Source organism: Bos javanicus, chromosome 14 (genome assembly GCF_032452875.1).
Source record: "Bos javanicus breed banteng chromosome 14, ARS-OSU_banteng_1.0, whole genome shotgun sequence".
Classification (NCBI taxonomy): domain Eukaryota; kingdom Metazoa; phylum Chordata; class Mammalia; order Artiodactyla; family Bovidae; genus Bos; species Bos javanicus.
The window spans coordinates 21,188,433-21,201,526 of record NC_083881.1 but is presented as its reverse complement, the minus strand read 5'-3'; the positions used below and the strand labels follow the sequence as shown (position 1 = coordinate 21,201,526).

At 41.5% G+C, this 13,094-nt stretch overlaps 1 protein-coding gene across 9 annotated transcripts in view; it reads left to right on the top strand.

Annotated features, from left to right (window-relative positions):
* PCMTD1 (protein-L-isoaspartate (D-aspartate) O-methyltransferase domain containing 1) overlaps nt 1-10,859 on the top strand; it is a 48,228-nt gene extending 37,369 nt beyond the window's left edge. For 8 of the 9 annotated variants that reach the window (XM_061438732.1, XM_061438728.1, XM_061438731.1 and 5 more), the window contains 3 exons: nt 4,990-5,161; nt 7,176-7,299; nt 8,251-10,859. In XM_061438732.1, the coding sequence (XP_061294716.1) occupies nt 5,108-5,161; nt 7,176-7,299; nt 8,251-8,615 (543 nt within the window). In that variant the 5' untranslated portion in view covers nt 4,990-5,107 and the 3' untranslated portion in view covers nt 8,616-10,859. Of the gene's footprint in view, nt 1-11; nt 202-4,989; nt 5,162-7,175; nt 7,300-8,250 lie in introns of all 9 variants that reach the window. The other variant, XM_061438733.1, reaches the window with a different exon arrangement.
* The last annotated feature ends 2,235 nt before the right edge of the window (nt 10,860-13,094 follow it).

Sequence of the window (13,094 nt, the reverse complement as noted above, 5' to 3'; positions counted from 1 at the left end):
TCTACTCTCAGTCAGCTCCTAGACCTAGAATACCCGTCTAAGAGGGAAGCTGCAGGGCAAGGCTAGGTCACCCTGATCTCCTAGCAGCTTATCAGAGAATTATGTGGGCACGTTGGCAAGGTCCCTGCTGTGAATGGAACGTCTGTGCATCTGGAGATGAAGATAACCCAGCGTGCACCTGTAAAGGAGCCCCCAGCCGAGGTAAGTGATGGAGTCGGTGCCCTTTTGGCCAAGCGCTTATGTCATAAACCAAGATACCTGTGCTCTCGGTTTTCCCACAAATATTGTTTGTATGTTTTGTTTTAGTAAGGGTATGTCAGATACTCTCCCCTTTCTACGTAAGTCTAAAAAGCCATTAGGTTTTCAGGTTTAAATCAATAAATGATTGTAAGTCTAAAGTGATTGAATTTGTAGTTATTACAGTTCAGAACTACTTCTTTTTTTGTATACAGATAATTTACATGGTTAGGAAGTATAACTTGGTGGAATTCAGAAGTGTAAGACATCTGTACCTGGGAAATTTTGTTTTGGAAAATGTCTTCAAAGAATAAAAATGATTGCTACTTTTCATGTTACTAACAGACAAAAAATTTTAATGAGCTGCCCTAAAGTATGAAAACTAGGAGAGAACACAAGATCGATACTTTCAGGATTAAAATTAGAACCATGGAAAATATCCTTTTGGTAGGCCTCTTGCCATTTTTTAAAAAATTTTTGTTGTTTTATTTTCCTTTCTTGGGTTCCCTTTATTTGTAGTTGATGTGAAAAGTGGAATTTAGATTTTCTCTTTTACTGTTTTCAAACCTAGATTTTATGTGCAAATCTACAAATAGTGAAAACCTCTGGTTGGTTCATTAATGCAGACTTCTGGATTATACAGACTTGTGTTTATGGTATAAAATATGTCCTTTGCCTACAGAGGTTTGTGGAGACTTAGAGAAGGTGCAGCTTTCAGAATCTAGTTAAAGCTAAAAGGAAGAAACTTTTATTTTCCTCTTTACTCTGGAAACATTAATAGCAGTTGTAATTTACTCTTACCACCTGGTAGCTGTCATTCTTGCCTCACATCAGTCAGTGTTCTTTATACATATATGAGCATATCCGTAAACATTTGCCTGAAGAATTTTAATTATAGATTTTTGGAAAAATATTGTTAGCAGTAGAATTTGTATGAATTTATTTACATGAAATGCTGTTATAAAAACAAGCCGTAATTTCAATGTCAGAATATAAACTAAGTAAGATCCTCATCTCTACCTAGTCAGAAATGCTAACACTTCTCCAAGTCCTTTTAGGAAGGATCATCTTTAACCCATGTATGTATTAAAAAATAATGTTGTAAGTATAGGCAGTTTGAGAGTTGTTTTGTTTCCTTTACTATCATGAAGGACTTGCCTATTACTGGAGAAGGTGAAGCCACAGCTGTGGATGTAATAAACAGTCCCCAGATGAAACACTGTCTCTGCTAGGCTGTTTCTTGTAACTATTAAGTCATTGTGTTTTAGTGTTTATATTTAAAATATCACACCTTTCTCCCTGATTATGTCCTTGAAACTTTACTATTTTGTATCTAGAAATAATCTAGTCCTACTACTCCTTTTGGAATGTTGCCTCAGTTCAGTTAAACTTTCAAATTTGAGTGTGCTGGTAAAGGAAATGAATTTGGTATACTAAATGAAAGGGTCTTCACACTTTCGAAGACCCCCTATACATGTTAGAAGTGTATGTTCCATTTGCATTAGTAGAAGTCATTTGTAAATGTAAAGGTCTAACTTTTCTCTGTAGTGATTCTTTGTAACACTTCCTAAATGGAATAAGATAGTATACTTGGCTCAGATCTGCCTTGTTAGGGGAAAAGCCTTTGTTTCCTAGAATAAAGAAGGGTGGCTTATTTAAGATCTTCAGAGAGGCCACTAAAAAGCACTTTTAAGTTAGGTGACAGTTGGTTTATTAAAGGCACGGTGGTTTTGTTTTGGCTTTTTTACTGTTTAAGTTTTGCTTTTTTTGGTACATTGTGGGAAAAATGATGTGTTTTGTAACATGAAACTACAGCTATTTATAGTTTCCAATTTAGTAAAGCAAGAACCATCATGTTGATTTAGAGGGTGCCACAGGCACACATTTTTTTCTGTAACTGTTTCTCTAGTCCTGAGATTCTTGTGATTAGCGTATTTGTCAAGTTTGAGTTCATGTTCAAAGTTGGTAGGTGGAAAAGATGACAAATCAATTACATTTCTTAGGTTTCTCACTTAATAGGTATTTCTTGAGGACTGTAAAAGGTGATGAAGATATAATTAAAGTTCAGAAGACGTGTTCAAAGGGATAATCAGGGAAAGCAGGAGAATGTCCCAGAGGAAAGACTGTGCTCAGGAAAGTATTTGAAGCTCCTGTTCACAGTTGATAAAGTAGAAGGGTGGTTGCTTAGTGCTTTCAGTTTATGTGGCTGTTGAAATACACACACATACACACGTATTTAAACGAGATCCTGAGATGTTTTACATGCTAAATATTTGAGATATTGAGATCTCATATGATTTTTATCCTTTCCGTGCATCTCATTTTCCACCAGCCACATCTCATTTTCCAGCAGCCACAGGGCTTCTGTCTGCACAAGGCTGGTGGCTAGTGGGGTTGATTGCCCTGTCTCACCTTTCAGATCCCAACTCACCATTTCTTGGGGAGCCTTACTCTGGCTCCCCAGGCCTGTCAGTTCCCTTGCATCCTCAGCCATACTTACGGAGTGGTGTTCCTTTAGAGCATTTTTCACCCTCATTCAGTTCAGTTCAGTTTAGTCGCTCAGTCGTGTCCGACTCTTTGCGACCCCATGAATTGCAGCACGCCAGGCCTCTCTGTCCATCACCAACTCCTGGAGTTCACTCAAACTCACGTCCATCGAGTCAGTGATGCCATCCAGCCATCTCATCCTCTGTCGTCCCCTTCTCCTCCTGCCTCCATAAGTTCATCTTTAATTGGTGAGATTGTTGTCTCTCTCACTGCATTAGGCATGAGTGCCTCCCACTTCATATCCAGTCTTTACACACAACAGGGGCTTCACAAATAATGTTTGGAGTGAATTGTGCTAATTGCTAGTGTCAAGCCACTTGACCAGAGTCACATTTGATTTTAGAATCAGGCACTCAGTCCTTTATAGTTCATTTTGCTGGGATGAGAGTGTATAAAAATAACACAAATTATTTACTTGTAATGGTGTTTTTGTAGATAATAGTTCTGTAAGCTGTAGGAAGCTTTTAAACTATAAGCATATTTTTAAGTTGATTTAACAGACTGATAAAAGAGGTTTAATAATACAAAATAATTTTACTTAAATTCTTTGCTCACGTTCATCTAGAAAATTTTAAGAGTGGCTTAAATTATTGTAAAATTAAGTTATTTAAAATGAATTTTTATAATAATGAGGGTTTTTAGATTGAAAATACTAGTCTTTTTTCTTTTCAAAGAATGCTTACTGTAACTTTGAGATGATTAAACCATGTGATCCACAATATCTAGTTATTTAAAGGCCAAGAGATTGTTTTGGCTGTATTTTAGACAATCTTAGGTTGTCCAATAGTCTTGAGTATAATAGAGAAATTAAATGCTGTCCATTACATATATAAGTTTATACTTTCGTGAGCGTTATGCAAGTAGCAAGACTGAGATCTTCCCGAAGAGCTGGGTAAGAGTGCTTGTGTAGTGTAGCTCGTGTTTGAACTGTGTCTTGAAGGGATGCTGGGCATTTAAGCAGCAGAGAGGGAGGGGCCATGCAGGCACAGGAACAGCACAGACCTTGTAGTATTTCCTCTAAATGACGGGAGGCCTGTAATTCCACCCATGGCTACAGCAGTGTCTCTGGGATGGGGGCAGAGCCAGGAAGGGCCCCATGTGGCCTCTGAGAGGTGGGAACCTGTCCTGAGCAGCTGGGCACAGGGTGGTGCTGGGGGTGGCGGACACCCAGAAAGTGTGGGCACTGTCATAGTAGAAGTAGTCATAGTAGAAGTCATAGTAGAAGCTGGGGTTAGGATCACCCGCCCCTGTGGGTGTCGAGAAGAGAGGGCAGGGTCTGCATTGTTTCCCACCCTACTCCCCATCCTGGAACAGGAAGCTAAGGACTGGGCATCATTCTGAGAAACTCTTCTTTAAATATCAGTGACCATGGGGTATCTGTATATTTAGTGAATTTAATGGAAACATATTGTGTGAAAAGTCTGTGCTGTGCTTGGTTGCTCAGTCATGTCCGACTCTTTGCGACCCCATGGACTGCAGCCCGCCAGGCTCCTCTGTCCATGGGATTCTCCAGGCAGGAATATTGGAGTGGGTTGCCATGCCCTCCTCCAGGGGATCGTCCCAACCCAGGGATGGAAGCCAGGTCTCCTGCATTGCAGGCAGATTCTTTACCATCTGAGCCACCAGAGAATCCCTGGTAATAAGTCTGTTAATTACCAAAGGGCAGGATGCATTTTACAAAATAAAAATGATTTCAGAGACATTTTTCACTGCATACTGAGCCTTTTAATGCAAATTATTTTGTCCTCAGATGATAACTTTGCTGTGTGGTCATATTAATTTCAATCGACTTAAAATTGAGAGGGTATTTTCATGAATTAATTTCCTAAAATTACTGTACATGTTTTATTAGTGTATTGGGGTTTTAACTATGTATGTTAGAGACTGTTTCAGTTAGTCAGTCACAAGAGTGTTATTGTGATAGCTTTTCACTATACTCACCTTCTGAGCCTTAAGTAAGGTTTCAGTGTTGGAGAAAAAAGAGGTTGATGTTTTGGAAAAATGTACACTGTGTCATTGATAATAAAACAATATATTTGATCACTGTTAGATTTCATAAATATACATAATTCAAATTCAAATTTTATGATATTTTATTCTTATAATTTTAGTAAAACTTCACTTTCAAAGAGTTGGATTATGTTAAGTTTTTAGGTCTCATCTTTTGTTTAAATGAATTAAAATACTTTTTATTTCTCCATACAGGTTTGAGTTCTGTGAGCCTGCATTTGTGGTTGGTAATTGCCTGCAGATAGCATCGGACAGTCACCAGTATGATCGAATTTACTGTGGAGCTGGGGTCCAGAAGGACCATGAAAACTACATGAAGATTCTGCTGAAAGTCGGGGGCATTCTGGTCATGCCCATAGAGGACCAGGTAGCGACCACCGTCCTGCTCCATGGCGCGGGAGACACGCTCAGTGTAGGATGGGGGCCGATGCGCCAGTGAAAGGCGCACTGGGATTGTTGAGGAAGAAGTGCTCGCCGCACAGGTGCCTGTATAGGAAAGCACTGAAATGGACTCAAAGCTCTTAACCAGAGCAGGTGTGGAAAAGGCCCCTTAGCTAGGGAAAGAAGAGCCAAGCTGAGCTCTGCCCGTGCGTGGTGTTGGCCATGCTGCCCCTCCACACACACCCCCCGACCCACCAGTGTCCTTGCTGTTGAATGTGGTGGCCTCTTCTAGCTGAAGGAGTGGTTGGAACTACTTAACTCCATTTCAGAAACCAGTAAATTTTTAGATCTTCTTTTAGTACTACATAGACTCATTTGGGAGAAGGCAATGGCAACCCACTCCAGTACTCTTGCCTGGAAAATCCCATGGATGGAGGAGCCTGGTGGGCTGCAGTCCATGGGGTCGCTAGGAGTCAGACGCGACTGAGGGACTTCACTTTCACTTTTCACTTTCATGCATTGGAGAAGGAAATGACAGCCCACTCTAGTGTTCTTCCTGGAGAATCCCAGGGACTGGGGAGCCTGGTGGGCTGCCGTCTGTGGGGTCGCACAGAGTCAGACATGACTGAAGTGACTTAGCAGCAGCAGCAGCAGCAGCAGACTCATTTGAAACTTATTTTTCACCTACTTGCCTGCCTTTGATTTGGAATTATTAGGTATAATAAACGTGTGAAATAATTATTCAGAAAATGGGTGGATCTTTTACTTTAAAATTTATAAATATACATTTCAAAAAGTATCTTTTATGTTCATACTAACCTAAGTCTGCAGAGAAGGCAATGGCACCCCACTCCAGTACTCTTGCCTGGAAAATCCCATGGATGGAGGAGCCTGGTGGGCTGCAGTCCATGGGGTCGCTAAGTGTTGGACACGACTGAGCGACTTCACTTTCACTTTTATGCATTGGAGAAGGAAATGGCAACCCACTCCAGTGTTCTTGCCTGGAGAATCCCAGGAACAGAGGAGCCTGGTGGGCTGCCATCTTTGGGGTTGCACAGAGTCGGACATGACTGAAGTGACTTAGCAGCAGCAGCAACCTAAGTCTGAGATGTGTACAACAGCCTGTGGTTTGTAAGTGGGAGCTGGACTGTCCCAGATGACTGGGACCTAGTGTGGTCATCTTGGCGTCTCTGAGAGTTCTCTACTTTCACAGCATGTGAATTGCAGGTCAGAGGACTTCATCACACTGTGTTTATCAATTATTAAAAAGAGACTATAAAGCATTCATTAACATACGTTCTTGGAAAAACATTAACTTGAATGCTTCCAGAGTTGAGACTCCCAGATCAATCATCTTTTTCCTGTTTTCCTTTAAAGATATATTTTTAAAGATCTAAAATATGGTTTCCCATTGGTATTTTATTGAATATTTCTTATATACATTATGCTAATATAAAATATAATAATGGGTTGACTTTTTTAATTGACAATACTGATTTGTCCTGATCAAGCCATGTACTGCTGATGGGTGTTTGCTGAGTGGGAAAGCTCTAATGCCTTTGTGACTAATTACATTTATTCATGAAATATGAAGTTGGGATTAGAATCTGTATTTTATTACCACCCTGGAAGATTGTGAAGTTGACTCATTGGTTCAGTAATCAAAATGCGTTTTTACTGATATAACACTTTAACTACACAACTGTGTGAGACGTGTGTTTTGGGAGCCAGTGGCAGGTGTGTGTTAGAATAACACCCCTTGATGACATCAGACCCCCATGTTAATATAACCTGCAGAGCCATTTGTGTGCATGGAATATGTTGTGAAACCAGTACTTGTGATTCCTCCTGTACTAATATTTAAATGAAGATAATTGGGTGCATTCAAATACAAGTGATTATAGAGCAATCTCTGCTATTTTTCTGTTAAACTTGTGAGGGTAAGGTGGTCCACTTCCCTGATGGAGCCATTCTGTTTTTTTTTTTCGCCCTCTAAATAGTTAACACAAATTATGCGAACTGGACAGAACACTTGGGAAAGTAAAAACATCCTTGCTGTGTCATTTGCTCCACTTGTGCAGCCAAGTAAGAATGACAACGGCAAGCCAGACTCTGTGGGCCTCCGTAAGTACCCTTGTGGGAGATAAACAGAGCTGACTGTGTGTGTTAGAGAGAACCTTCCCTGTAGTTGTGGCCTGAGAGCTTCAGTTCACACTACAGTTCAATAGCAGTCAGGACTAGTATTGTCTGGTCCACTGGATCTTCTCATGACTAGGAACCAGGAGGATAAAAGTACAGAAAACACTATTTTTGAATAATTAGGGCTGAGAATTGTCTGAAAGTTTCTGTATTATCAGAAGAACGTTTAAATGAAGCTCGTGTGGAAGCTATTTTAGGACTTGGGAGTGTTAGAAGTGGCTGAAGCAGGTCTGAGTCCTTTTCCACTCTGGGACCCTTGGGTTCTTCTGAACTTGGGCTGCTGTGACAGGGCATCGGTGTGGTGGGTCCCTGGAACAGCAGGCAATGTTGGCAGGAGAGGCAGACAGTGCAGGTGTCGAAAGAGCACCTGGTGTGCGGGGGAGTCGGGAGCAGAGCCACCGAGAAGATGGAGATGTTTCTTAGCATCTTTTTAACTTCTGAAGCTGTTTCCTGGGTGATTCTCCACCCCACCTCCTGCGGCAACCCCTCCATGTTTGCCTCCCCTATCTGCCCCCCTGGTCTTAGCAGGTCATGGGGCTGACAGCAGGTTATGGTGGGCTGACACCCCCATTTCTGTCGCCAGCCCTGCCCCTGCCCCTCAGTCCCCTGACTACTCAGTTCTCTGTGCTCCACTTCCTGTGAGTTACCTGTCCTTCCCAAGAGGGTTTATGCATGTGCCTGGGTTGTCTGCCCACAACGCCTTTGCCACCCCATCCGCTGGCCTTGGTGCTGGAGTGATCTGCACATAGTCAGTGCTCTTCCCTGAGTCTTTGTTTGATGAAAGTCAAAGTTTTTACAAGTCTCTGTCTTCTGATGTTCACTCAGAAGTGAACAGTATGTAATGTTTCACTTTTTATGTTTTCCGTGTGTTTTTAGCCCCTTGTGCTGTCAGGAACCTGCAGGACTTGGCTCGCATTTACATCCGACGCACACTTAGGAATTTCATAAACGATGAGATGCAGGCCAAGGGGATTCCTCAGAGGGCTCCGCCCAAAAGGAAGAGGAAGCGGGTCAAGCAGAGGATTAACACTTACGTCTTTGTGGGCAACCAACTCATCCCCCAGCCTCTCGACAGTGAGGAGGACGAGAAGATGGAGGAAGACAAAGAGGAGGAGGAGAAGGAGCCGGGTGAAGCCTTGAAGCCGGAGGAGCCACCCCAAAACCTGCTGCGGGAGAAGATCATGAAGCTGCCCCTGCCAGAGTCTCTAAAAGCCTACTTGACATACTTCAGGGAGAAGTAGCTTAGAGCAAAAAGAAAGGATGCCTACTGATAATTCCTTGCGTCTTGAAAATGTAGCATTTGTTAGGAGTTAAAAGAGAATTCTTTCTTTCATCAGAGTGAATTTATAGTGGAAAAAGGTATAACTTGTTTCTGTCTTAGTAATAAAAATGATGTATTCAGTGATTAAAAAGAATCCCTTTTATAAAATATATTTTTCTTTAAAATTGGAAAAATTGCTGTTTTAACTCAGAGCAGCTTCAGGAGTGGAACTCAGCTGTAGTCAGGACTGGGTCTGCAGATCCCCGTTTGGTTCCTGACGGATCTAGTTAGTGGTGAGGGCTTGACTTAACTTCCCTCAGGGAGACACAATCGTGAAGCGCATGTGATCGGATTTGAACTGCAGTCATGTACAGTTCTGCCTGGGAACTCTGTCTAGCAAGGAAGGCAGACGCTTTGCAGACCCCCTACTTGCGTTGCAGTCCCCACTGCCAAGTTGCTGTAGACCTACTCCGGGCAATGTATGAGTGCAATAACAATGCAGATACTGAATAATTTAGCTTTAAAAACCCACGTTTCATGGAATTCAACAGCACCGCTACTCTCGCTTTTGAATCTGTTGCCAAAAGACATGGGGAAAATGTCTGCTTCTCTCATCAAGATTTTAAGAGCACATCAAGTGAATATCAGAGCAAAACGTACATGCTTAATACAGCTCTTAGTTTGTATGGACCTTTGACATTTTCAGTATTTAAACATGATGAGGCTGTGTTACTTTGAAGTTTTAGAAGGTAGTGGTGTATTTAGGACTGTTTTCCTTGTCGTCCACTGTATAGAGTATTTGGTTCAGGAGAGGCATAGTTCTGTGTGACTGTCGATGGCTCGTGGGTGAGTCAGGCCCGAGCAGGCTGGCCACAGGTGCACTTTAGCAGAGGGAACTTCTGGTTGATTGCAGGTTTGCGCTGGACAGGTAGGGCAGGACAGCCTGCCCTGGTCTGAAACTCACCTCTGTGGTGTCGGGAGTGTTCACAGAAATGACGTGGAGATGCCTTTTGCTTTGAAAATCTGGAATCATAGTTTAATCTTGGGACCTGCATTGGGCTCATCTAACTTCTTCCCATGTTTTTATTTTGTGGTTGTTTCTTGTGGTGAAATAACAGTGGTTTTCATTTTTCGCTTAGTATCACATACTTTATTATTTGAATGTCAGTGGTAAAACAGGTAGTAAAGGCCATTCTTAGCTTACTAGGGCCTGAAGAGTCATTCCTTGCTTAGGAAAGTAAACAGTGTAGTCTATTTACTATTTAGTGTTCTGATGGATTATATACATTTTTAGAAGGAAGAATTTGAGAGTGTCACTTACTGCCACCAGCATCACTGTTATAACTGTTGATCAGACATGCTTGAGGAAATGCAGTCACAGTGCAGTTGAAGGACTATGATGTTCTGCAGAGGTTCACACATGGACGGTTCCAAAAACACCTCAATTCTGAAAACTCTACATGTAAAAACAAGTGTTCGAAGTATTCTGAGCATGAATTATCCCAGGATCCCTTTAGTAACGTCAAAGATGATTTCACGGAAGCTGCTGGTTTTTATACCAGTGACTGAGCTGGGGGCTAGGAGGTTGGGGGTATAGTGTCTCCACAGGGTTTCTTAGAGGACTACTAAGCTGTAGTTACTGGTGCGTGCCCATCTTATTTCTGTCAAGGAAAAACAGTTGTTTCATACAGTTATATTAGAAATGGTCATTTTTTTTTTTAAACAAACGTGTTTTAGGAGATGAATCTTGAGTTCCTGGTGCCCACATATTTTTATCTTGTACCCCCACCCCAGCTTTGTTGTTTTTGAAGCAAGTGTCCACGTATGTAAAGATAACCTTTTCTTAAATGATTTTACTATTCATGAGGGAAGTTTTTGTTAAGGATCTATTTGAAGATTGACTTTTTCATATCAGCTTTCATTCTGTTGGCCTTGGTAAAATGTATAATAGATTTTCATAATCATTGCCAATTTTTGGTCACTGAAATGTATCTTTTGTGTTTTTAAATGCATTTGTTTTACAGTTGTGACTTTACTATTGAAGAAGTAGAAATAAAAAATTAAATTTTACATGAAAGCCCTTTATCTATTAATGGGAATATATTAGAATGATTGAGGATATTTTGGGTGTTTATTTTTTAATGAATCATGTTATATTTGAGTGTGAATAATTATGCTTTATAAGTGGAGAGGTTGCAAATAAAGATGAAGTAATTGAAGGTGATGAGCAGTGCATTCATGGGGTTTTACAGCAGGATAAGCTTTATTTATTTTGCAGAGAGGAAGTAGGCCTGAAGGGGGGAGCAACCCTTCCCCAAGACCACTGGTGGGAGATGGCGTGAATAGTGTCCAGCATCTGATAAAGTCCAAAAACTGCCAGCCACACTGTAACTACCAGGAAGGTCATTTAAATCTGTGCTGCTTGTTGGTTGATATATCTTGGTTCTAGTATTAATAAAGATGTTATTAAAATAGCATTCGTAGATAAAATACAGAAAATGTAAGCATTGGTTTCTAGTTGTTTAAGAGGATAAAAGTGAAGCAAAAGCTGTTAAATTACAGGAAAACTTGGAAAATTATTTTAAATAAACACTTGCATATAATTAAGCATTGCTGTCAGTGGCCTGCGTTTTTTTTCCCTTTTCAGGTTTAGAGACGCTCAGTACCTGAGGATCTATGCTGAATTACAGCATGGAGGTGTCTGTGTCTGGACATCTCGTGGCCTTTTGACTGCTGCCACGTCTGAAGGCTGTGGGGTTCTTAGAAGTTAATTTTTATAAACTATTTGAGTAGAGATGAGGGATATTTATAAGGTGCATGCAAAGTCTAAGGACTGATTGAATGTACATGTAAGGGCAGGCATCTGGCTTTCTGCCGTGGTTTTACACACACTTGTATCTCTAAGCGATGTGGAGTGCACCCTGTGCATTCCTGTGCACTCACTTTTCACTGCACATTGTCTCTCTGAGCCTGGTCCCTGTTGTCTGTAGCGATGCTAGGTTACAGCTCAGTTACCTGTTCATCCTACTGCTGACGGACAGGTGGTCCCCCAGACCACTCAGCATGCCTGTGGCTTTGTGCGCCAGAGTCCTCAAGCACCCAGCCAAGAGCAGAAACCACTGCCCAGAGGCCGTGACGATGTCCACCTTTCCCAGATGGTGCAGAATCGTGCAGACTTGTGTCCCAGCAGTGTTTAAATGTTCTAGGTATTCTGTATCCTCACCTACATCTGATACTGAAGTGCTGTTGGGCTTTGCCACTCATTAGGTTTGCATCTTTTCAAGTGCTTCTTGGGTTCAGGTTTCCTTTTGGTAAAATTCCCATTAAAATTTGGTAAAATCTAAATTCACCAAAATCCTTTTGGTAAAATTCCCATAAAAAAATAAAAGATGCTTGCTCCTTGGAAGAAAAGCCATGACAAAGCTTATGACAAAAGCTAGATGTATTTTAAAAGGAGACATTGCCAACAAAGGTTCATCTAGTCAAAGCTATGGTTTTTCCAGTAGTCATGTATAGATGTGAGAGTTGGACCATAAAGAAAGCTGAGCACCAAAGAATTGATGCTTTTGAACTGTGGTGTTGGAGAAGACTCTTGAGAGTCCCTTGGACTGCAAGGAGATCCAACCAGTCCATCCTAAAGGAAATCAGTCCTGAATATTCATTGGAAGGACTGATTCTGAAGCTGAAGTTCCAATACTTGGGCCACCTGATGTGAAGAACTGACTAGTTAGAAAAGATTGAAGGCAGGAGAAAAAGGGGATGACAGAGGGTGAGATGGTTGGATGGTATCACCGACTCAATGGACATGAGTTTGAGTAAGCTCCGGGAGTTGGTGATAGGGAAGCCTGGTGTGCTGCAGTCCATGGGGTCATAAAGAGTTGGACATGACTGAGTGACAGAACTGAACTGAAAATCCCTATTCAGGTCTTTGGTAAATTTTTGTACTGATTGTTTGTTTTTAAAGATGTTTTTATTTTCAACCTTCGTGGTATCCTTGTGTCTTTACATGTGTTTCTCACTAACTTCACAGACTCTGCCCTCAGTCTTTCCCAGGATCAGAATATTTTCCAGTGAGTCAGCTCTTCACATCAGATGGCCAAAGTATTGGAGCTTCAGCATCAGTTCTTCCAGTAAATATTCAGGGTTGATGCCATGTCTAATTCCAGTATCTGAACTCTACGGTGGGCTTTATCTCATGAAAGCTAACCTGTCAGCTAGCTTTCATAAGCCCTGTTTCTCTTGTACTTTGTGAGCACTGCTGGTTCACTGACCTCTTTAAGTCCTGGACTTAAGGTTTTCACACCACTCAGGAAGAGTGGCATGAACATCCATGGCAAAGCGAATCTGGGCATGTTACATCTTCAGGGAGACTTAACTCCCTTCCTCCTTTGAATAGCAAATTTTGAAATAGGCAGTTTTCTTTGCTTTCTCTGGGAGCTGGGGGTGGGTAGATGGATTA